Here is a 26,685-nt window from a genome sequence, read left to right as displayed (position 1 = left end):
GATAATAAAAATTCCACTCATTTAATTCTTTAAGTTTGCCTCAATTATTGATTTGATCTTTTAAATTTAATATTTATTGATTTAATCTCTTATATTTTCTTAAATTATTATGTGAGTTTGTTAAGCTTTAAATCATAAATTGACTTTCAGATTAATCTAATATATAAAATATATTAATGACTTGACATATAAATGAGAACAAATTAACTTTCTGATCAGTTTATTTTTTTATAAAAGTAATCCATTACATTGCATTTTTTTCCTTTTATTTTGTAAATTTCATTTCTAATTAAATAATTACATTTTTTTATTAATGTATTGGCTACCATTTGAATTCTATTATCCATGTCAGTAAATTTTAATAGCATTACATCATCTTTAAATAATAAAAATCAAATCAATAACTAATGTAAACTTAGAAGACCAAATAAAGAATCAAATCAATAATTAAAATAAAGAGAGAATTATAACTAGCCCTTTCTCAAAAAATTAATTACAAACAAAGATTAATAATAAATCTTATTCGAAAAAAAAAAACAAGTCATGTAACAACAATCAATTTTAAATTAATTTTTGTCCGTACTTAATTTCTTTGAAAAAGGGTTGGTTATAATTCTTCTTCAAATAAATTTAAAAGACTTAAAGTTATATTATCTCTCAAAATAAAAAACATGTCAACTGCCAAGAACACTGTGGACTGAAGGCTATCATCCAAGTTGGCGGCCCAGTTACAAGATGCTCAATTGGGCTAACAATTGGTGAGCCAGAGCACATAACAATGCTCAAATTGGAAACGCTTTATTGTAGTATAATTTCTTAATTTTCATGGACCCAATTTAGCTTCAGTAATCAATACGTTGCACACAGAAACACATTAAACCTTTTAAAATGCGAAAACGAAATGTCTTTATGAAACAAATAGGAGAGCTGATGTCCACGAGTTACCAGCTCAACCGTGAGAACAAGAACACAAGTAATTTCCTTTTGCTAAAAACGCATTTATTACAAGAAGAAGCGAATCAAACCAACGTTCTATGAATCAAAACACATACAGAAAAATTACATTATCCCATTGCGATGCTACAATAAACATTCCGGTTTTTTTTATGCAGAAACAAAACACATGGAAGAACTAATAATACAGTAACAAGTACGTTGCAACTGATTCTCACCATTTATCTCCTAACTGCTCAGGATGCCTGGCGAAAAGATAGCGTGCTTGGTGAATCAATCCTTACTATAATATCTTCTCATCAGCAGATTCATCACTCGAATCGTCAGCATAACTTCCTCTTCGTTCTTTTCTTTGCGCTGGGCGATCTGTAACATTCCCAGCGAATTCCCTCTCCTTATGGTCCTTCCTAGAAGTTGCAGCTCCTTCTGACTTCACAGAAACAAGTGGACGACACTGACCTGATTGAATGGTTGGATATGATAAACTATGAGGGGGGCGGGGCAGATTGCTTGACAAACTTCTTCTCGGCAAACGGATTTCCACCTGAGAAATAACGTGAGAAATTAAATGAAATAAGCTTGGGACAAGCATAACATTTCCACAAGTTAAAGTTTAAATAACTTTTTAATTTCCCGTTGACTTTCACAGTATTCTTGCAAGGCATGGTATGGATTTTATAGTATTTTTTTCTGTTGGGTTCACCCCCTATAGTAATAGAGTTCTCAGTTTGGAGAAATCATTTTCAACATGTTAGAAACTTCCATAAGAATCACGTCAGTTTATTCCCTTGTGCATGCGTAAGATCCGTGTTAGACCATATGTAAAATTCCTGTGCATATAGAATCAGATATACCCAGCATAAATTTGATAGGAACAATGAGATAGAAAAAACGTGGATTACTCATTAGACACCACCAATAAAATGCCAAAGTCTCCGCATAACTCACTGAAAATTTGAGAATATCATCTACTAAAAAGTTTATCATCCATGAAGCTCACATCAATTTTATGTAACAACATACCATGCTGCCATAAATGCTCAGCTGCATTGCTCTTGCCGACAAACTATTGGTTTGTTGCCCAGCACCTTCGGAATTTTGCTCATGTTGCTTTGGCTTAAAGAAATTTTCAGGCCAACTCATAAGACCACTATGTTCTCTGCCTAGAGACCTATGGGGATGATCAACTGTGTGTGGCAACAGTGAACTTGACCTTCTAGAAAGAGCAGCATCAGCTTCAAATGCCGCAAGGTCAAACATGATTACCCTTGCCCTAGTTTCGACAACATAAGAGGATGCTTTATGAGCAAAACTGCATCCTTTATACCTGGTATCATTAAAAGGCAAAAGAAGAGATCAAAAGTCATTTTAGTCCTTAATAAAACTTGCAGCTTCCTAAAAGGATATTTTAACTACAAAAGAAATATTATAGGGACAACTAGTTGACAAGGAGTACAATCATCAAATAGGTAGAATTTCACATGAAAGCAAATACACCAAAATTACATTTTTGACATAGATACAATCATGTTACATAATATAAAACATAAAATAAGGTTTTCCTTAATTGTATGATTTGTAACAAAAATATAGAAATAGAACGCAAGAGACAGATCAGATTATCACTTGAAATTTTTTTGTTTCTGAAAAGACTTATGTTCTCCCCAAGCCTCTTATTTAAGTTCCTCAAAGTAAGGAGTCTTATGATAAGCATCAATGATGCAGATGTGAGGGGGAAGATACGAGCAGTGGTGATAGAAAAGACATTAAAACAGAAAACTCAACTTCCTCCTCCTCCTTGAGATACTAACACTTAGAATAGGCTTCCCTCTCATGGTATTTCCTTATTTGTATAACTGTTGCCCTTTAATTGATTGTCGTAAGTTTCACCAAAAAGAAAATTTATCAGGAAAACATCTTTGAGAGAGCATAAATATAATTTCACTCACCGGAACTCTCCAAATTTCGGAAGCTTACATTCCCATGTGAGGTCAAAAGTGCTGCTGGTGATGTTACCAGTTCTTGAAGACCTTGAGTTTTAACATATCCTTCAAGTAAAATGCCAACGGAATGATGAGGTATTTCTATCGTTTCTCCTCTTATGTATACAGTCATTACCGATCTTTCTGCAACAAGAGCTCTTAAATTTTGCATCGCCATCTTTTCAAATATCTGAGGAAGCAACAGTTTGGAAAGGAAAATAGCACTCTCCTGAAAAAACAAGATAATCTATGAGTGAAGCAGCAAAACGTAATGATTATACCAAACATCTTCTTTTGGGCAAAGCACCAATCATAAATACATCTCTTAATGAGTTATGACACCCTTGATAAGAAAGGACATCATAAGGACGCAATTTTCAAATTAAACAAAATTATTCTCTTCTGAGTTACCATATGAAATGTTGCAAACCATCTACTCTAAACTTTCAGCATCAATATGCAGCAAGAAGGTATTCGTGCAATAGCAACAGTGGCAATATTATTATTAATTTATGGTCACCTGCCACAGGAAGTCTTCAACCGATGGATCTGGATTAAGACATGACACTATCTTATCACCTTCAAGAAAAAAACAGAGAACCACCGAATCTGTTATCACATCACAGATATATGGCCTTCCAGTTAGGACTTCATATAGACCCAATGTGCTTCCATGAGTAAAAGTGGGGTAAAAGGAATGCTTGTTTCTTATTATCGTGCTTTCCCACTGCCAAAGTACCAATAGTAAAAAACACTTTATTCGCATGATAAATCAGATCATAGAAGTTTAGAGCTGTATGGTAAAGAATGGCTATGTTACCTTCACAACCCCACTAGAAATCAACCAAATACCATTTGGTTTCGAGCCTTCCTTGTAAAGTGTCAGACCACGCAATTTCATCATTTCTTTGCTATTGCTTGCAAGTGATTCACGGACAGAAGATGGCAGGGCACCCAACATAGGATGTATGCCACTCATTTTAGGAACCTTCACCAAGGGAGGATTCCTAAGTAGTCTCTTTAAATCAGTCTGAAACACCAATGAACCCATTATGTAATCCTGCAATTATTCACAGGAGCGTCCATGGCTTGAGACCACAGATGAACCGAAAGTATCAGTGACACTAGAAAATACCTGGACAGCATCATGAAGATGCAGCATCTCTTTCTCTTCCAATAATCCTGACTTTTCAAGGTTTTGAACATATTCAAGTAAATGATTTAACACTAAATATGTAGCTTGCCTTGTTTTCACAACACGCAGAACCTAGAAATTAGACATATCAAATAAAATAATGCAAATGTGAGGAGTGTGCTTCTCAATAATAAGACACGCCAAAGGAAATCAGTTCGATAAGCAGAATCCTGACACTCCAGCAAAGTAATAGTAAGACACATCAAAAGAAGAGTTTGACTTCAAACCTGAGGGAATGCCAAGCGAACATCTTCTAGGAACTTTCTTGCTTCTTCTCCTTCTACAACACTTTCATTGATGACAATAGATGAAACATCACTGTCACCTAAAGAAGAGGATAAAGAGGAATGAAACAGCTAATTCCAATTACATTTAAAAGTGATCATTATTTATACTACACATTTAGTTTCAGAAAAGCTTGTTGTTTATCCCCGGCTTTATGGGGTCCTTCCTAAAGGAGTTTCCATCATTTATTATTTAAAAAGTATATGTATCAAAGTGATTATATATTTACTAGAAAAATAAAACATCAAGATAATTACTGCTAGTAGAGAATAGGGATACTGTGGTAAGAGCTAAAATCCTCCAATGAGATTAATTATTCTACCCAAAAGGTTAAGAGGAAGTGGTCATGTTCAGTGCAAGCATGAAAGGTTTCACAAAAATTGTTTTTCTGAAGCACATAGACAATAGGGATAGGGACATATAAGGTAAGGAAAATATTCATTAAGAACAAAGCAAGAAAATGGAAATAGTATGAGGAAGGTAAACTAGACCACACTACCAAGGCAGCCTATTACCTATAAAGTCATGTAACTGTCGCCGAGCAATTCTATGGGCATGAAGGAAAGCTGCACAAATACAACATGCAGATTCCAATCTTTCCACAGTGAAATATGTAACTAATTTCCGTGGAAAAATGCTAGTCTGAAGGAACTTGTAGTAACTTGGGAAGTGAACATTAGGTTTTAAACCTCTCCAGTCGCATAAAGGCTCAAGCGGAGCCAAATCTATAGCTTCCTCCACTGATCTCATTAAGATATTAGCTGTTGTTTGTGCAATTCTTCCCTCATCAAGCATCTCCCAATAAGCAGCTTGGACACCTTATATAAGATGGAAGTTCAAATGTTAGTCAAGATATTAGATGTCAATCAGTTGAAGTGTTTAATGGTTATGGGATAGGAAAATTATAAGAGTTCAGCTGAACCCAAGAACTTTGCCAGCATTAGACGATTAACTGTTTCAGTTAGCTTAGAATGTAGTTTATTTGTTTATGTGTATGGCCCAGCCCCTACAATAGAAGCTCACTAACATAAGTAATGGTGCAAGTACAATAAATATGAAAAAATAAAAACAATACTAATATCAATATCCTGGAAATTTAGATGAATAAAACTCATGCAATAACCATACGGGCATCAGAATTCCACTCACCATAAAATATGAACCATTGGATACAAATCTTTAAAATTGAAATTATATATAGCACTAAGCCAAGTCCAAACGTAATGTTTTTCTCATAAACCTTTCTACTGGATGAAATGTAAAAGCTTTCACCATTTTGAGAATACTAATGTAATTGTTTCCTTTAACAATCCCCGTAAGAATTGCATTGACGTTGAACAATTATTCTTTCAATATGATGAATTGATAAATTCTTGTGGATACTAATGTATCAGGCAAGAGTTCTTATGCTTTTTTTATTTTAAGGAGTGGGGAGGGGGTTCTGCCAGAGTCTGACAAGTAGAGAAGAATGGACTCTAGGAATCCAAACTCCCATTCCGGATAGCAACAAAGAGCATGATGCAAAGCCAAAAAAAAAAAATTATTTTATGACTTTGAATTGATGAATATGAAATAGAAATTTTGAATACAAAATGGATAATTAATTGAATGAAGGCTTCAATCAAATAGAAAATCATTTGAGAATGAAATAAATGTAACACTCCAGCAACAAGATGGGATTATCTACTGTTCAAATTGAGTAGCTTACTGTGGTGCTTAGGCTTAGTGTAAGCAGCAGGGATAGATTAAAGAGATGAAATGCATTCGATTTGGACCCCTATTATTTTTTAAAGAGAAAAATCCTTATGTCCACTTTTCTATTTAGGAGGAAACAAAAATGCAGGGTGAAAATAGTCTTCCGACTTTTATTAAACATACACAAGTTAGAAGATTATCCCAACATTTTATTTATACATGTCAAAATTTTTAAGAAAAAAATGAATGGTTGGAATTAATAAAAAAGAATATGGAAGGCTCAGATGGAATAGGGATCTCTCTATTCAATCTAGGCCCTCCATCTATGCCGCTGAAGTTGTACAGAAGAGAACAACTATGCCCTAGCTACAAATTTGCATATGAAATACAGTGTCGTTTCATTTCTTTACATTATGGTTTCCAGTAAATTAAAGAATTTTTAAGATTTAGAATGTTTAATCTAGTTAATCAGGCATAAAGACAGGGTACAAATAGACTGGACTGGACAAAGTTACCGATGTTGTGATACCCCAAACGATAGAACCTTACGATTACAAAACTGAAACTGAAAAAACGTTAGGATTGAAGGACACCCACAAAATCCATACCATTCAAAAGGCGTATTCTTATGTCTTTCAAATTCATGGGATCCAGAGTACTGTCACTTTCTGGTGCGCCATGAGGATGAATGCGTTCACCTTCAAGGTCATTTAAGCATGAGATATATCTTTTCACAGTAGGCCAGTCAGCCGGTCCTAGTTCCTCATCATCTCCAAGCTCACGAAAAGCCTCTAATGCTTTGTTCAGCATTTCATACTTTGTATAGTTAAGGATGCGTTTCTGTCATTAATTATAAGAACATAAAGACCACAACCAAAGATAACAGCAAGAGAATATTCTAAATCGAAAGAACTTTTCAACTATCTATGCAATTCAGAAGATCTCCATCGTGTTTCGCTCTCTATAGTTTTGTAAATGTGCATGTGTTACTGCCAAGCGTATATGAATTTAAAGAGAATCAAAGATGCAAGCATTTATTCCTGTTGAAATCCCATGATTCTCGGGAAGAATCAAAAGGGATGTTTGCTGATTATCCAGTAATGATTCATGGGCATTTAGGGGCTAGAATCATTGGAGGGGGTATTATGGGGTGGCCTATTATACCTAACACTGGGATCTATCGAGGACTAATCCTTAGATGGTATTCTGGAGTCTAGATTGATTGCGAGTAGGAACATACTCATCTCTAGGGTCTGTTTCTCTGCTCCCTTGGGATTCTCAAGCAAACGCTCTACATTCTTGTCTGTAATCTTCTTACCTTGCAATCTAATCACATTCATGACTTTGTTGTACATGCCTTTCATCTCACCAAGTCTACAGTCCATTGTTTGATTCATCTCCTCAAGTCTATGATCCACTAACTGGTTCATTTCTGTAAATCTATGGTCCACGTGTTCTCTGTGAGCCATATCATGCTCCTCAAGGTTAGTTTATGTCATAAGGGTATTGTTGACCAGATTTAAGGTGCTGGTTAAATATAATAATTAAGGAAGGATGCTGATGTTAATACTAAGTAGGCACTAAATATAATAATTAATATAACCTTTGGGGGGGAAAAAAAAAGCCAGACCTTAGCTGCAGACAATCTATCCATGTCAAGGAAGTGTAAAAGAAACTGTGTGGTCGAACCATTAACAATAAGAGTCAAGAACACAATTCCACCGGTGAAGAATAGAAACTGCAAATATGAAAAATCTCACACTGAATTAAACAAGTAAATTAAATGCCAAGGAGTTCTGAATTTGAAGTGAGCCAGAATTATTTAGATGAAACTCATTGGAGATTTCAGAAATTTTTGGCCCATAAATGTCAAAACTGAATGTGATCAATATTTAATTTGTTCACATACCAGTATTCCAGTATCTGAATTCAATTCAATTGATCTACCACTGGAACGCTAAAAGAAACAAAAGTTACATCATTAGAAGATTATACAACAAAATAAAGAGAATGCCTCTGAAAACTAGCCTCATGAAAGCATATTTTCTTGTTCTCACAGGATTGTCACACTGGCATGAAATTTTACACTTGGAATTGATTTTTCAGTTAATATTGATGAAATGTATCCACTTTAACATCATATCTTTAAGTTAAACTATTCAGTGAACCTTAAGTTTAGAATTTCATAAGAATCTTAAAGCAATTTACTCAAATAATTGTATAAATCTACCCACAGAATCATCTTGTAACAATCTTGGTAATAATTAACATAAAATCAAATCTGCACGAGTCCACGTATACTTGCCTTAACTGACAATGATAATGACAATGCAACTGCCCCTCGCAATCCGCCCAGATGAGAATTACAGCTTCTTTCCAATCCAAACCATATCCAAAGTAACGTAGGAAGGGAAAAAGTATTCCAACTACTATACACCTAGACGCTTGAACATAAGTGTAGAGAAGAAAGAGGTTGGCCCATGATTTTCCTGTGACAAATACATTAATTGGCAGTCATTCCTCAAGGTTTAAGAGGCAAACAAGACTTCTTACACTGACCAATGCCCCCATGGGGGATAACAACAGCATCAAGAAAAGCATCAGCTTAACCAGTAAAGCATCTCAGTTGAATCATTATTATCTATGTGATGTTATGTTACAGAGTACAAAGACCAAGTGATTAACAGTACGTTTGAAAGTTGGGAGAAGCAGAGACAAGAAATCCAAAAGAAAAGGGCAGGGAAGGGGGGAAAAACAGGATGGTTAAATGATAATTTTACCTTCCCCCTTTCAGAAAAGCGCTCTCCCAAAATTTCTCAAATTGGGGAATTTAAAAGAAAATAAAATAATGAGGATTTTGCGAGCTTCGTAGAAAATACTCCATTACCCTTCCCTCCTCATTAATAACTACCAGTTAAAGGTTTCAATTAAACGTTTCCTCCCAACTAAACATAACCAATAACACTTTCATCAATAATCAATTTGGTAGGCAAGAATGAAATTCCTCCTGCACATATTAAGCATTATATAGGTAAGTCCAATAATCTTAGTCCTACTAGGACAAGTAAACCCACCAAAAGAAATCATAATTTATCGCATCTAAGTTTGATACAATTTTCCTCATGTAATGCTCAAACTAAAATTTAGTATAAATTATGATCTGACAAGGATAAAAGTAGAAGTAAGCTACAGAACATATGACGTGTGTGTGTGTCTGCGCGTGTAAGTATTCATTATCTTATTCTTTCTTTGGACTAAAGCTAGTTTTTTAATGACCAAAGCTGTAAAATATCATTAATATAGATTTCTGCCAGGGAGGCAGGGACAAGCAGAGGGGCCAGAAGCCAATTTGAGTTTATTCTCATTAATCTTTTTCTTTTTCTTCCTTTACTGGAAAAAACAGTTTAATTACTTTCATAGTGAAGAACAATAGAAAAATTAAGGACCTAATGGGCCCCATAACCAATGGGCAAAGGCTAAATCAAATGGTGTGTGAACGAGAGCATGGACATGCAAGTGCGACGGAGGGAGGGAGAGGTAAATATTGTGGCCTGTGGGTTTTGGGTCGAAATGGTAAACAATAGTGAATAATGTCTGGGAGAGTCTTTGGTCTCTTGAATACCACAGGAAGGTGCTCTCTGTGTGTGTTTATTTCAAGAATTGTAGCCTATATTACATAAACATACACTCTAGCAGGATCATAATTTGATTCCTAAGAATTCTTGAGTGGATCCCATCAGGACCTAATATCCTCCTGAAAGAATAGCAAGAGTTTCAAGACCTCTTATCTCTTAAATTCTCCGAGTTGAGATTTCCATTTCCCTAGATTTGTCAGATAGAGGAAAGACAAATGCTTGTAGAATGTAAGTATAATGCTCTCTAGTAAGCTTAACATGCATGAACATCACATACTCATATGTGAATATATAATATTTTACTGAATACATGCTATTAGCATATAATGATATTCCTGGAAATGCATTCCTCTTTTCGATAACGCAGAGTAAAAGAAAATAATTCAACAGCCATAAAAATAGAGTTTAGAAACTGAAAACTACCATCAGCAAAAATATTGTAACCATTAAGGACGCCTTCAGCTATAAGAACTCCACTGCCAAAACAGAAAAAAATCAATTAAAAAATAATATATGATAAATTTATGCTTCAGTTGTTTAAAATTTCACTCAACCAGAATATTAAAACAAAATATTAATCAATTTGAAAAGACCTGAAAAGGCTATTCTAAACCTCACATCAGTGGATTAATTTTATATGAAAGTCAGATTGAGCACTCACCTCAATATGAAAATTAATGTATTAGCAATATAAGCAACCATTTCCCTGGGAAAAAGAAAGGATAAAAAAAATGAATCGCTTCTCTGGAAAAACATAAAAATAAAGGAAAGCATGAATGGAACTATTGAAACAAGAGTAAGTGAAGATATTTGAGGGAAAAATACTTATAAATCATCACTGAACCCTATGAGGGAAACATAAAGATAAAGAGGAACAGAACAGTAAATATAGGCTGTAAATCATGGATAGGCCGAGATACAGGGAAGATATATGATACAATGAATCTGACCAGCTAATAACATATTTACAATAAATAAATAATATTTATTATATATACTAGGTTATCGACAATCTCCCTCAAATTGCAACATAGATATTAATCATGTCCAGCTTGCCAACAAAATATTCAAACTTGTCTCGAGCCAATCCTTTCGTGAGAATATCTGCGGTTTGTTCTCTCGATGGGATATAGGATAGTCGAATAACATCTTCATCTATTTTCTCTCTATAAAGTGCCGATCAATCTCAACATGCTTGGTACTATCATGTTGAATAGGATTATGAGATATGTTAATGGCTACCATGCTATCTGAATATAGTTTAAATGGGAGATTCACACTTTGCTTCAACTCCTCCAATACTGGTTTGAGCCAAATACCCTCACCAATTCTAAGAGCAATTATTATGAATTCAGCCTCAACACTACTCCTAGCAACAACGCTTTGCTTCTTATTTCTCCAAGTGACAAAATTGCCCCACATAAATGTGCAATACCCTAAGGTAGACTTCCGGTCATCTTGGTAACCTACCCAATCAGCATCTGTAAACATCTCCATATTTCTCTTATCTAATTTTTAAAACAGTAGTCCATGACCAAGTGAACCTTTCAGATAGCAAAGAATCCTGTAAACTTCATTCAAATGTTTCTCCTTGGGATCATGTGAGTATTGACTAATCCCACTTACTGCAAATGCAATGTCTGGTCTGGTGTGATATCTTCCCTTATCAACTAACTTACCAAGATCTTCATCTTCCTTGATCTTGTCCACTCTTATGGGAGTATCACTTGGTCTACAACCCAACATGCCTGTCTCCTTTAAAAGATCCAAAACATACTTTCTCTAAGAGATGCAAATCCCTTTCTTCAATCTAACCACTTCCATGCTAAGGAAGTACATCATTTCTCCAAGATCCTTTATCTAGAACTTTTGGGCTAATGCAGCTTTAATGTGGTCAATTTCAGCTGTGTCATCTCTAGTGAGAACAATATCATCAACATAGATAGCTAGAACTGTCATTTTTCCTTTTCTATGCTTGTAAAACATAGTATGATCACTATGTCCTTGAGAGAAACCCTGCCTCTTCAACATTCAGTAAATCATTCAAACCATGCCTAAGGTGATTGTTTCAATCCATGTAGTGACTTCTTCAGCCAACACACTTGGTTTGATCTTTTCCCTGGGAACCTTAGATGCATTTTCATATATACCACTTCCTTGAGTTCACCATTCAGAAACGCATTTTTGACATCGAATTGATGTAATGGCCAATCAAGGTTTGCAATTAATGACAAGAAGACCCTAATGGTATTCAACTTTGCTATGAGTGCAAGCATCTCAGTATAATCCATCCCATAGACCTGTGAGAAGCCCTTTGCAATGAGTCTAGCCTCATATTTTTCCAGACTTCCATCAGCCAAATATTTAGGGCTTTTTTCCTTTAGAGAGACCAACAACTACCCGAGTGCCATTTTGCTCAAGGGTCTTCATTTCTTCCATGATTGCTTCCCTCTATTCAAGTATAGCTAGGGCTTCATTAATGTTATTTGGTACCTTGACACTATCACGGTTACCAACAAACGCACAATAGTTTGAGGGAAGTGCCTAGTAATAGACAAAGCTTTCTATGGGATGTCATGTACAAGCTCCAGGCTTCTTTCTAACTGCAGTAGGAAGATCTATTGGTACCTTGACACTATCAAGGTTAGCAACAAACACACAATAGTTTGAGGGAAGTGCCTAGTAAGAGACAAACCTTTCTATGGGATGTCATGTACAAGCTCTAGGCTTCTTTCTAACTACAATAGGAAGATCTAGATCCTCTATTTCTTCTATTGTTGCTTGCTCATTACTATGACCAGCACCTTGTTCTTCCATTAGACCTACCACTGGTTCTAACTCTTGTTGAGTGTTAGGAGCTTCAGGCACAGTACCTGTCTTGTGTCTTTATGTATAGAACTTATCAAATTTCTTAGTGGTCTCTCCCACTAGGTCAAACTTTTCTATTTCATTAGGCACCTCCTCACTGTCAATGTCATAGAGAACAAGTTCCAAAGGTAACAGTTCAGATTCAGGTTCATTTGTGGGCTGAAATTCACTCCAACTCTCCCCTGAATTGAAGACCCATGGTGGTGAGGGACTTCTTCATGAAAGGTAACATCACAACTAACATAAAGATGTTTTTCAGTAGGGTCAAAGCACTTATACCCCTTTTAAGAGGCAAAGTAACCAAGGAAAATGCATCGAACGGCCCAGGGGTCAAGTTTGCTACTATGATGTAGGTGGACATAGGAGGTGCAACCAAACACATGAAGGGGAAGGTTATTTTCGAGATAGTATAGATTATAAGTGTCATGGAGAACCTTTAAAGGAGTTATATAAGACAATGTACTACTAGGTAGACGATTGATAAGGTAAGTAGCAACGAGGAGGACATCATCCTGGGGATATTTGGGCACATTGCCACCAAGCATAAGGGCTCTAGTAGTTTCAAGGATATGGTAATTTTTTCTTTCCGCAATCCCATTTTGTTGAGGACTATAAGGACATATGCTTTTATGAATGATGCTATGATGTTTAAGAAAATTGAAGAGATTTTTGTTGAAATATTTAATGCCATTATCATTGTGAAGGATATGAATGTTTGTGCGAAATTGTGTTTGAATTGTTTTGTAAAAATAAACAAAGGTTTGATAAACGTTAGTTTTATCTTTCAGGAGAAAAACCCAGCTTACTTGAGTATGATCATCAATAAAAGACATAAACCATTTAGTTTGTGTTCAGTTTAGAGTTCGAGAGGGACCCCACAAATCACTATGGATTGTAGTGAAAGGATGAGAAGCATGGTACTGAAAACAAGGAAAGGATGCGCAATGATGTTTAGAACGCTCACAAGAGTCGCAATAAAAAGTAGATGAACCTTTATTGGAACGAATTGAAGGAAATAATTGAGACATATAATGAAAATTAGGATGACCTAACCATTTGTGCCATAGCTCCAACTCACCAGACCTAAGGCGAGACACTTTATTACAAGTTTCGATACTCTTAACATCACTTTCATCCAAATAGTAAGGCCTATCAAACTCTCCAACACTACCAATCGTAGTCCCTATCAACAGATCATGAAATAAGCAATAGGTAGCAAAGAAGTTAGCGTGGTAACGTGCATTCTTTGCCAGATGGCTAGCAGATAGCAAACTACACTTTAACTTAGGAACATGAAGAACATTATGTAAGGTAGTAGAAATATGAATACTGCCAACACCAGCCACCAAACAATCAGAATCATCAGCACTTGTAATAGCAAGTTTTTTTCTTGCATGAGACATATGTAGCTAATAGTGTAATGTTATCGGTCATATGGTCAGATGCACCTAAATCTACGATCCAGTAGTTATCCGAGCACTTACCTTTAATGGTAGCTTGTGCTTGAGAGAAATTACCTCATTTCACCATAGTTGCAGCTGGTTGTTTGAGGGGTTGTTGGTCGCTTTTCATGGCAACAAGCATTTCTAGAATATTGTGGAGAGGATCATCCTGTGAAGACAAGATAGGTTCCTTGCCCTTGGATGCTTTAGCTATTTAACGCCAACCTCGACCTTTTTGAGGTTTCCAATCAAGAGGTTTTCCATGTAAATCCCAACAAATGTCTTTAGTGTGCCCCACCTTCCTGCAATGATCGCCAGCAGGACGTCAAGTGCAGAAGTTGATTTGGGCAACGTAGAACATGCTGCAGAGTCCCCTTTCAGCATGACTTTCACCATGATTCTTCCCTTTCTAGCATAGCAAATGCCTCTCGAACAGATGGGAGATGTTCTGTGCTCAGAATTCATCCTTGAGCATCATCAAACACAGCATCCAGACCTACAAGCAACTCAAATATTCACTTTTTTTCTAATTTTTTCCAGGATTTGGCAGCAGCAGTGGGGCAGGAGCAGCACCATGTATTATCACTCATTAAGTCCAATTCTTGCCGAAGAGAGGTCTTCTCAAGATAATATTTGCTCAAACTTCAACCATTATGGACAGAGAGTGAAAGTTTTAGTTTCATCTCAAATACCTAGGAGACATTTTCTCCATCACTATAGGCTTCTCGAACAGCTTCCAAAATAGCTTCTTCTTTTTTTTAATGGCTGGAATCATAGCATTTATAAGCCACGAAGAGACCAAGCATTTTCAGATTTCCTCTTCTTCCAAGCCTTAATGTCGGATGTTGGAGGGGCAAGAGAGTCACCTGAAATCAAACCCAGTTTGGCATGACCTTCGAGAGCGAGCGTCATGGCCTGTGCTCACTTGCGATAAATCTTACCATTCAACTTCTTTGCTACGATCAAAACCGCAAAGGTCTCAAGGCTAGAAGAGACAACTCACGCGGACCCATTTGAGGAGGAATCATGTCACTGGTAGCATCGTGGACTGCAACTTGCTCTGCTCTGGTCGAGGACTCATCTCCAACTCGGTGTCTAAAGAAGATTCGCGTTCTCCCTCCTTTTGCTCTGATACTAAGAAGACATTTGAGGGAAAAATACTTCTATATTCATCACTGAACCCTATGAGGGATTATATACAAATACAAAGAATCAAAACAGTAAATATAGGCTGTAAATCATGGGATAAGCTGAGATAGAGGGAAGATATATGATACAATGAATCTGACCAGCTAATAACACATTTACAATAAATAATTAATATTTATTTATAAATACTAGGTTAACGACAGTAAGATGTGCTCTTGCAGCCAATGTTAAGAAGAATTGGCAATGGCATAGATAAGGGACATGACACAGATGACAACACTGTGACACTGTAAATTAGAGAGATCCTAAGTTTATTTCGAAGTATCCATTGGTCCAATACATGTTAGATTCGTACAGCTCCTTTTTTAAAATGTTTGTGCTTCATACATGGAATTAGTGTCGTAGCTTCCAAAGCCAGATTCTTCTGCAGTAGCAGCTGCATCACTGCTAAAGTCACGGTATTTCATCATCTTATCCATGTCTTTTTTTTTTTTTTGTTTTTGGGCCAGCATCATCTTATCCATATTTAGACAAAATATTTGGAAAGAACGTAAGAGCATAATAAGGGGTTAAAACTTATGACTAGACGATACAGAAAACCTACTAGTTGAGCACAGCAAGAAAGACCAGGTTTTTTATCTAAAATTATTTCTTAAGGAAAGATGAAGTCCACGAAGGAGGGCATGAAAGACAAACTATAAAGAGTAATGGGTTAAACGCTGATAAGAGTTCTCTAACCTCTTGGCAAGACTATAAAAGGAATCAACTAAGGGTATTTGAGTCTTTTCCAATATAACATAAGATCAGTTAAGGATCTGAGGGACTTACTTTACATTTTGAAATTTGTTGGGACTTTAGTGGAATGAAATGGTCCCTCAGGACTTCATTGTCATTCTCCCCAGAAAGTATTGGTTTCTGGCTTCTTCAGTAACAACTAATATTTTACCTCTAGTTCTCTCTTTGAGTTCCAAGAAGCAACTAGAAGGTATGCTGATCAACAATACGACAAGAACCACTTTTGGAAATTAAAATATAAATATAAATTTTCTTTGATTGAACATTAGTAGTCAATAATTTAACTTATTAAAGAAAAATTGGGATCAGTAAATGTCCTGATTCCATAGGAAGTCAAAGTACAAAAAGATTAAATATAACTTCTAAACAAAAGGAAGAACATCAGCACAAACATGAAACCCACAAGCAATCCGAAAGAAAATAACAGTTTCCATAGTCCATAATATGAGAAATGGTACATAGCATTCACAAGGAATGAATACAGACGTCCAAGCCCCTTTACAAAACAGCAGGGGGGACCCATCCTAAGGGCTAATAATAGACATGTCAGACTACTCTAAGGAACTACCACGACTACCTTACTAGTACTATATCTAATCACAAAACCAGTTATATAGTCTTCAGTCCCCTCCCAGCTCTATTACTCACAAGAAATGAATATAGACGATCAAGCCCCCTTTTACAACATCAGGGACCCATCCTTAGGGCTAATGTTGACAAATCAGTCAGCCCAAGGGAACTACCACAACTACCTTGTTAATATCATATTTAACATCATAACAAGGTAAAACCTCACAAAACCAGTTTGCATAGTCTTTGGTCCCCTCCAAATACACTTATAGTTCCTTTTCTCCTTCCTTTGTTTGGCTTGTAAATGAATGCCAATTGAAATTTAAACATTAAACTAAAAATCTGGCTCCATAGACTGATCAAGCTTCACCAAATGTAACATGCTCCTAAAATTTATATAAACAAAAAAAATAATAATTCACATAGACAGAGCACAAGCCCATACCAAAAGTGATGCAAGCTTTGTTGTCCATCACCCTTAAAAGCCGTCCTTGCAAAGGCAGAGTAAAACCTGTTCAACAGTTTCAACAAGAAGATGTCTAACTCTGAAGTTCAAGGGATAAAGATGCTTTACATAGAAGTTTAACTTACATCCCCAGTGTCATCACTGTCAAAACACCAGAAAGATCAGCACCCTCTTGAGCCTAACAAGGAGGAAAAAAAAAAAATCGGCCATTAACCATTTCACACACAAGATGGACCTAAGTCAAAAGCAACGCTAGATGGTCAAATTATTAGACTAGATAAGGTTGAATATAAAATGAAGTGGTACCTACTAACTACCATGAACTGATAAATAATGAAAATCTGGTTGCATTAAGTCAGAAATGAGGATGAAAAATAGATTAGAAAATATAATATTAACTATTTGTAAACTAAAAATTAAGAACTACAGATAAATATAGAAAATAGAATCATAAATAAGATTGGGATTATTTTAGTTAAGAACAACTTTATATTGGAAGTAGTTGTATTTGATGTTATCTCATTTTATGATGTTTTATTTTATTATTTTGCAAGTATTTTCGTAAATTTATTTATTTGTTAGGATCATAATATTTTGTTAGAATTCCTATTATCTTATCCTTTAAATTTTCATATTATCTTGCATTCTTAAATGTATCCTTTGGGTTCTGTATAAGGCCCTTACCAGTTAGGGTTAGGCAGTTCAAATTGATTTTGATTGATAAAATTCTATTATCTCTCCCTTTTTTGTTTGACACCCCCTCCTTTTCTTCGCCCTTCCACTTTATTTCTTCTATATCTCCCCTCCTTTCTTACGCCTTGCTACTGGTCCTACAACAATTAATTACACTCTAACTTGAAACCACAAAACTTTTAGATTTCATACTCACAGGCTTATCATGCTATGAAAAAGGTGTATAAAAAAAAAACAAAATGAAACATCATGGTGCCCAGAAACTTGAATGATCAGGTGTAAAGAGAATGATCACATGTTCAAATTTATAGGCGAGTCTAACAAAGAAATTAAAAAACCTAAACCAAATGGAAAGAAAAATAAATTACACCAATAGCATAACATTTTTTATTTATTAAATTCAAATACAATACAAGAGTGCTGGCAAAGGTATCTGATGAAGACTTGGTAGTATGGGATACAAAGTCCCACATTTAGTAATATGAAATGCCCAATGGGATATTTAAGTGGGTTGGTTTTTTCACCTTAACAACTAGCTTTTGTGGTAGGGTTCCTTATCCTACTTAGGTACCCATCATAATCTAACTGCAATACACTCATGCCATACATGATGGGATGTATGGCATCCCTGACTTGGCATATGCTGGTCTGTCCTCAATCATAAATGAATCTCTCAAAACTATACAGGAGGGAAGATAGACCCCATGTAACAAACTCAGAGGGCCCATTGGTCTCGTAAACAGTAAAAGTTAACCAGACATTTTGCCTTCGTCACAAAATCAGCCTAAATTTCTGTAGAAAATTATAGATCCTCTGCAACAATATATCAGGGTTTTTTGCGCAGTTTCAAACTTTTAACACTTTCAATAACACATTTTTTTGTCTTTTGCTTTCCCTATATTTCTTAACATAAGCCAAACTAAAATGATTAGAGCCCAAAGGCCAGATGCCATCACAGAATATTGCCATAACACTTCAACAAAGAGAGAGTTATGAGAAGATGTGATGACATGGATGATGTCATCCTGGTTTCAAATCTTTTTGGACACAAGTTAGCACAACATATGATATTTAATTTATTGAGTTCCCCATGTTGAATATCATATATATATAGACATCTCAACTTATTAAAACAAGCAACTGGTCTGAAAAGCAACTTACAGTGTAGAAAGCAATATAGCTAACAGCCAGTGTTAGAGTGATCTCAATCACTGTATCATTAAAAATAAATCCAAGCCACAAAACAGATGCAATTCCAAAAGCAAGACCCATTCCTACACTGGACCAAGGAAAGAATTATTTAAGTAAGGTGAAATTTTGCAATCCCAAATAAAGAAGGTGAAACCTACGCTCCAAGAGAAACTTGTGCTAGAAATTTGATTATGGACGCCCAGTTGAAGCTCTCTCCAAGGACCATCCGAAAAAATAGAGTATAGACCACAATTGCCGTTCTAGACATGAAAAAAGTAAGCACGTTCAAAAAAAAAAATATATATATATATATATATATAAAGGGCATAGAATCATCACATGCAAATTAAGCGACTTCCTCAACAAACAAGAAGTAAATTTGAATAAGAGCAAAATCATCTAAACTTGAATACCCATCGTTCATCAAGGATTCCCCCTCAATTATTGTACTCAATTTCTTGCTGGCACCAAGCTCTTTCAACAAAGCCACAACTGCTACAGGATCAGTTGCACTTAGAAGTCCCCCAAGCAATAGTGATGTTTTCCAACTCCAGTTATATGGAAAAGTCAACTGCATTATGATACAAAATTGATTAAAAATGACAAGAAAGATGAAACCTAAGCACACAAACTCATGTACCTTCAAAACAGATCCAAGGCAGAAGGTTGATATCATAACACCAGGACCAGCTAGTAATATCATTTGTACAAGACACCTCTGCAGCAAAATTCAAGTAGAAAATAAAATTAGACAACTTACAGCTGGTAAAGAAACATAATACAGCTAATAAATTCAGTACATTATAGCGCCACTGCTAGTCACTCATCTAATCTTGTCAGAGTTTCCAATTTCTTGGTTTCCATTTTTGAGTCTCACTACTCAATCATACAAGATAGCCGTTTCTGATCAAACTTAAAATAATACATAACAAAAATATGCAAAATTTTCAGGCTCAAATTTGTACTCATTTCATATATTTTTAGTTTTGTTATTTTCATTTCTAAAAGACAGACAGAATATTGAATTTCACTGCAGCTGGAAGAAGGCCGGTCAACAAATAAAAAGCAATACAAAACAAAATAAAGCAATAGAAAATAAAATAATAGATGCAAAAGAAAATAAAAGCGATAGAAAATAAAATAATAGATGAGTCAAGGAAATTGAAGATGCTGGAGAATTGCGATGAAAAGGGTCTAGTTAAGGAACATGGTTGAAGGCGACATTTTAACAAACAAATTCATGCCTTTTAAAGTCTAAGAAGGATGGGATAAATCTATTGCCTCATACTGTTAGACCCATCCGGAGGTTGAGGCCACTGAAGGATACAACAACAACAACAACAACAAGCCTTTATCCCACTAGGTGGGGTCGGCTACATGGATTGCAAGACGCCATTGTGCTCTATCATTTATTAAGCTTTTAGAAATATTATTAATTAAGAGATCACGTTCAACAACTTCCAAGAGTGTTCTCTTAGGCCTTCCTCTACCTCTCTTAATCGGACTCAAAGTTATATGTTCCACTCTTCTCACTGGTGCCTCCCTTGGTCTTCTTTGTACATGCCCAAACCATCTCAACCGATTTTCTACCATTTTTTCCTCAATAGGTGCCACCCTCACTTTTTCACGTATGTGCTCATTTCGAATTTTATCTTTACGTGTATGTCCGCACATCCATCGTAACATTCTCATCTCTGCTACTCCAACTTTATGCTCTTGCTGTCCCGTTAGAGCCCAGCATTCACTACTATATAACATTGCCGGTCTGATAGCAGTACGATAAAACTTTCCTTTAAGTTTATTAGGCACCTTACGGTCACAAATAACTCCTTTAGCTTTTCTCCAATTAAACCACCCAGCTTGAATTCTATGTGAAATATCTCCACTGATTTCGCCATCATTTTGAATAATGGCTCCCAAATATCTAAACTTTTCCACTTGAGGTATAATTTGATCTCCCAATTTCACTTCCAAATTATTTTCGAATAGTCCTTTATCAAATTTACAATATAAATATTCCGTCTTACTTCTACTCAGACGAAAACCTTTCGACTCCAATGTCCTCCTCCATAACTCAAGTTTGCAATTAACCTCTTCTCTTGTCTCTGCTATAAGAACTATATCATCCGCGAAGAGCATACATTTCGGGATTTCCTCTTGAATATGTTCCGTCAAAACATTTAAAATCAAGTTGAACAAATAAGGACTCAGAGATGATCCTTGATGTAGTCCAATCTTTATAGGAAAATCCTTTGTTTGACCACTAGGCGTTCTTATACTAGTTTTTACCCCCTCATACATATCTTGTATGGCTTTAATATAAGCAATCCGTACTCCCTTTTTTTCCAACGCTTTCCAAAGCACTTCTCTTGGTATACGGTCATAAGCTTTTTCCAAATCAATAAAAACCATGTGTAGATCTTTATCTTTACAACGATACTTTTCCATTAATCCCCTTAGTAGATAAATCGCCTCTGTAGTTGATCTACCTGGCATAAAACCAAATTGATTCTCAAAAATACTTGTCTCCAATCTCAACCTGTGCTCAATTACTTTCTCCCACAATTTCATTGTGTGGCTCATGAGTTTAATCCCTCTATAGTTAGTACAATTCTGAATATCTCCTTTATTTTTATAAATAGGAATTAATGTACTTCTCCTCCACTCATCAGGCATTTTCTTGGACCGTAAAATCACATTAAATAACTTAGTTAACCATCTCACCCCTTCTTCACCTAAACATTTCCACGCTTCGATAGATATACAATCAGGTCCGTTCGCTCTACCATTTGCCATTTTCTTAAGAGCTTCCTTTACCTCCTTATCACGTATTTTTCGATAGAATGACAAATTTTGTTCTCCTTCACCAGTTACTAAATCCTCCAAGTTACTAGATGAATCCTCTCCATTATTGAAAAGTTTAGAAAAATAAGTCTCCCATCTATTTTTAATTTCATCATCTGTAACTAAAATTCTTCCCTCTTCATCCTTAATACACCTTACCTGTTCTAGATCTCTTGATTTTTTTTCCTACTCTTGGCAATCTTATAAATATTTTGCTCTCCTTCCTTCGTCTCAAGGTTCTTATAAAATTCTTCAAAAGCTTTAGAACGAGCTTCACCCACAGCTCTCTTAGTTTCCTTCTTAGCCATACGGTACCTCTCCCAATTTTCCTCATTGTTACACAAATGTATGGCTTTAAAACAGTTCTTCTTATACTTAATTTTGTCCTGTACACTATTATTACACCACCAAGACTCCTCATCTCTCGGACCAGAACCTTTCGATTCTCCCAAAACTACTTTTGCAACCTCCCGTATCTTTTTAGCCATATCCTCCCATATGATGTTAGCACTTCCCTGAGAATCCCAAATTCCTTTATCCAAAAGATTTCGCTTGAAAATATCTTACTTCTCACCTTTTAATTGCCACCACCTAATCCTTGGTGTTACTACTTGTTGACGTTTTTGAATTTTACTCATAATACACACATCAAGGACTAGGACCCTATGTTGTGTCGTTACAGCATCTCCAGGGATCACCTTACAATTTTTACAAAGTTTTCTATCTGTGTTCCTAACCAAAAGAAAATCAATCTGCGACCTTGAGGCTCCACTTTTGTAAGTGATGAGATGCTCATCTCTCTTCTTGAAACAAGTGTTGGCAATCTTAAAATCATACGCCAATGAGAAATCAAGAAGAGTTTGCCCTTCATTGTTTAGCTCTCCAAAACCAAAACCACTATGCACCCTCGCATACTAACCAGCTTCCCTCCCGACATGCCCATTAAAGTCTCCTCCAATAAAAATCTTTTCACTCTGTGGTATGTGTCGAATCAACCCCTCCAGATCCTCTCAAAATAATTCCTTAAGACTGGCTTCTATCCCGACTTGCGGCGCATAAGCGCTAACAATATTAACAATCTCACGTCCAATTATCATTTTTAAAGAAATAATTCTGTCTCCAATTCTGCTAACTTCTACAACGTTCTTCTTCCACTCCTTATCTATAATGATGCCTACTCCATTGCATGCACTTACTTTTCCTGTATACCAAAGTTTGAAACCTTAAATATCCTTAGCTTCTTCTCCACGCCATTTTGTTTCTTGCAAGCAAAGGATATTGATTTTCCTTTGAATCATAACCCCTACAACCTCTACAGATTTACAATTTAATGTCCCAACATTCCAAGTACCAAATCTAATTTTGCTCTTATGGACTAACTTCTTTAGCCGCGTGCGTCCAGAATGACACGGTAGCCCTTGCTCATTTAACACTACATCCGGGCGCCGATGCAGCGGCTCTAACTCATTTATCACTGTACTCGAGCCATGCAGCGCGTTACTTACGGGCAACGACCTAGCATTAACATTATAACGTCTATTGTCCATGTTCATGATAGATTCAACAAATTTTTACATTGGCTGTTGATGGCCTAACACAACCCTCCTCCTTTACCCGGGCTTGGGACCGGCTATAAACATAGGCGGATGAAGGATAAGGTTCTAATTTCTAAAGCATAAGAGTTTCATTACATAAATTATTTCTTCATTTCACCAAATAAATAAATAAATAAATTTAGTTCTTCATACTTCTGTACCTCTTATTGCCCGTTCACAATTGTAAAACCCTCAACCATCATCCTACAAATTTTTCCTAATCACTACTGAAACCTATTTTTTATCATTTTCTCCTCAATAAATGCCACACCCACCTTTTCTCGTATATACTCATCTCAAATTTTATCTTTTTGTGTATGCCTGCACATCCATTTCAACGTTTCCATCTCTACTACTTCAACTTTATACTTCTACTGTCCCTTTAAAACCCAAAACATTCACTACCTATAACATAGTTAGTCTTATAACAATTCGATAAAACTTTCCTTTAAGTTTATCAGGTATCTTTCGATCACAAATAATTCCTTTAGCCTTTCTCCAATTAAACCACCCAACTTGTATCATTAAGCTTTCTTCTTTTCTATTTTTATATAGAAGAATATCTTGCCCTTCATATTGTTCTTTTCCTTTTCTAGTCAGAACTAATTCCCTCCATTATTTTTATTAATGATAAATCAAGGGCCTCAAAACTTACAAAAAAAAAAAAAATACAAGTGCACTAAAGTTTTCAACTTAAATTTAGGAAAGCATAGAATTAGGTCATAAATTATTCATAATTAAGAGAAGGAATTTTACAGACGTAAGATTGAAAACATGTTTCTGCACTGATGCATGAGGAAGAGTCAAGCACAACAGTATGAGATTATTGTATTGTAACTCTAAATACAATTACATATGCTCCAAGAAAAAACAAAGTAAAGAAACCTTAATTTGGTGAATTTCCATTGAAAATGAGCTCTCAAAAAGGAGGGCAGGAAGGAAAACAGCTAACAGAAGATCTGGATCAATGTTTGACCCTGCATATTGAAATTGCTAATCTACAATTATTTTGAGCAATCAGCAGGAAAAACCAAAGATGCTTAACTTGTTTTTCCAGTGGTGCAAGAAGTTTAGCCAACAGATATAGTTTTAGCCAAGAAAAGTTCCCAGTCCAAATGTTCAAAAGTGAAAGAAAAGGAAGCAGCTTACATAGTGGCACAGGAAGATCATCAACAGCCACTTAGTTTTTTTTGAAACAGTTAATATAGATGAATAAGAGAATATTCAAATAAAATTAAGACAAAATCAAGTTCTAATTTCCAGGTGTACAAGTTATCTTCCTTGGCATGTACATACAGTTTGAAATAACTAAAATGAAATGTTGTCCAAACTTACAAAGACGAATTCCATTGCCAATCTTTCCAAGCTCATGATGAGTACTATATTCTGTTCAGAAGGCCAATGCTCATCAGTTAACTTACTTGTAATTGTAAGAATAGGTAAAAAAAAAAAAAAAACACAACCATATATGCTTAAGAATAAACAAAGAGTAGCTTGTTTTGACATCCTAAAGAAATCTGGAAGTTCCAAATTTACAATAGGAAAGTTTTAAGATGTCCATAGGCCCAAGGTGCCTTTAATGGACTGAAGAATGAAACATAGGAGAACTACTTAAGATTTATGGATAGACATGATAATCAATTTAAGAATGCTGCCAAGCTGATTTAGCCAGATAATTTGAAAATGAATAAAACTAGCATACTAAGTAAATTGATAAAGGACTCTCTGGAAGTCACTTTCTTTGGCATATCGGATACCCATAATTATCATAAAAATAGATTAGGTTAATATGCCTGAACTCAGATTACTATAATATTACTGTTATGCTTCTTGACACAATAATGACTATATCATACGTTTCATCTTCACAACTATCACCTTGGCGGCATAACTTACATGTGCGCCAAGTCTAATCACTTTTTTCTATCTTCTGAATTCAAATATCACATGCATAAATGATCTTTGTGGTGTTTTATCTATTCATTGATCCCAGGTCAGAACATCAAATGTCACGTTTTTAGGAACTAGAGTTGTTACGATTAGCATTCAAAAACTTAAGTTTTTGACATGATGTTTTACAAGAAAACTTTCTTTAAAATAGCAATGAAAGAACTCTTGCAGCTTGCATGCAATAAATATATAAAAAAGAAACATAAAATTACACAAGTCTATAGATTAAGCATATAAAGAAAATTTATAAGACCCAGAGAATTAGAAATTGAAAAAAGAGAAGTTGCCAGAAAGCAACTTTAGAATTAGGTAAAGATTCATGGAGGATAGAGAAAAAGAGATATCTCATTTTGCATCTTCTTTTAAAGTTAATTAAAAAATGTGCAGTGGAGAAAGAATAAGAATTATTCCTTATCGCCTCTTCTTTTACTTGAAATACTCTCTAGTTCTACTTCAAGCATGATGAACAATATCATGACGGCACGATGATGGCATATGAAGTAACACTAAGAAGTTTATTTAGATCAAATAAAAGTAAGAGAAAGAAAGATTGGATTGGGTCAATTATACAGCCCTTGATGCGCATCTAAAAACAAGCTATTTGGTATCTCACACGTCTGGTACTTATTTGATAGTTGCATGACTTAATTAATGCAAATGAGATTCCCACTGCTTAATTTATGAAATCAATTCTCCAAATGTCATGGCTAAAATATTAAAGGCAAATTAAGATCAAAAGTCCATGATCATCTGGGATTTTTTTTTCTTTTTCTTTTTCAATTCTATTCGGGATCCGATGTTTTTACATCCATTTCATAATTCATTATTTTCAACCCTCTGTCGTTTATAACAACCCAGAAGAAAAATTTGTTACAGACAAAATTTCAAATCCAGCATTCAATAGTTCAGAAAGCCAAAACGGGAATAGCATAAGTTGTCACAAAACAAAAGAAGGAAGCAAAATCTGGCTACGAATTATCAGAAAACAAACCTAATGATCCAAGGCCAATGCCAATGATGAGCAGAGCGACAGTATAAGGGACTCTGGTCCCGCGCAAAATATGCCTGCTAGCAATTCCCAGAGCCAGACTGACTCCTACGAATATCACTGCGTCTGTTGGATTCCACTCAACTTCCGAAGAAACAGGAGAATCAGGAGAAGGAGAAGACGAAGTAGAAGCTTCTTCGGCCATTACTCTGAACGGAAACGACATTTCTGTCACTGCCGCCATTTGAACTAAGGCAGCGAGAGATGAAGAAAGTGAGCAGAGCGAAGGACTATTTCAGCTTAATGATGATCACTGAAAGTGTGAGAGAAGAAGAGGACAAGCAAAACAACAACGGCCGATGGATACGCCCCCACCTCCCCGGTCAGC

At 35.6% G+C, this 26,685-nt stretch overlaps 1 protein-coding gene across 1 annotated transcript; it reads right to left on the bottom strand.

Annotated features, from left to right (window-relative positions):
- Positions 1-964: 964 nt before the first annotated feature.
- Positions 965-26,685, bottom strand: LOC129322383 (sodium/hydrogen exchanger 8-like). Its single transcript, XM_054968707.1, is given in 25 exon segments — positions 965-1,249; positions 1,252-1,498; positions 1,978-2,281; positions 2,900-3,165; positions 3,457-3,663; positions 3,757-3,966; positions 4,072-4,203; positions 4,359-4,456; positions 4,932-5,234; positions 6,720-6,951; positions 7,742-7,849; positions 8,021-8,068; positions 8,417-8,463; positions 8,466-8,600; positions 10,170-10,222; positions 10,408-10,452; positions 17,016-17,081; positions 17,162-17,214; positions 18,891-19,008; positions 19,079-19,180; positions 19,334-19,491; positions 19,561-19,638; positions 24,245-24,336; positions 24,695-24,745; positions 26,301-26,685. Coding segments are annotated over 25 exon segments (3,453 nt in total). The 5' UTR covers positions 26,542-26,685; the 3' UTR covers positions 965-1,190.

This window comes from Prosopis cineraria, unplaced genomic scaffold (genome assembly GCF_029017545.1).
Source record: "Prosopis cineraria cultivar Desert tree isolate PC_DT_omini unplaced genomic scaffold, ASM2901754v1 PC10, whole genome shotgun sequence".
Lineage (NCBI taxonomy): Eukaryota > Viridiplantae > Streptophyta > Magnoliopsida > Fabales > Fabaceae > Prosopis > Prosopis cineraria.
Note: the sequence above shows the minus strand (reverse complement) of the source record. Positions and strands in the feature narration are given on the sequence as shown.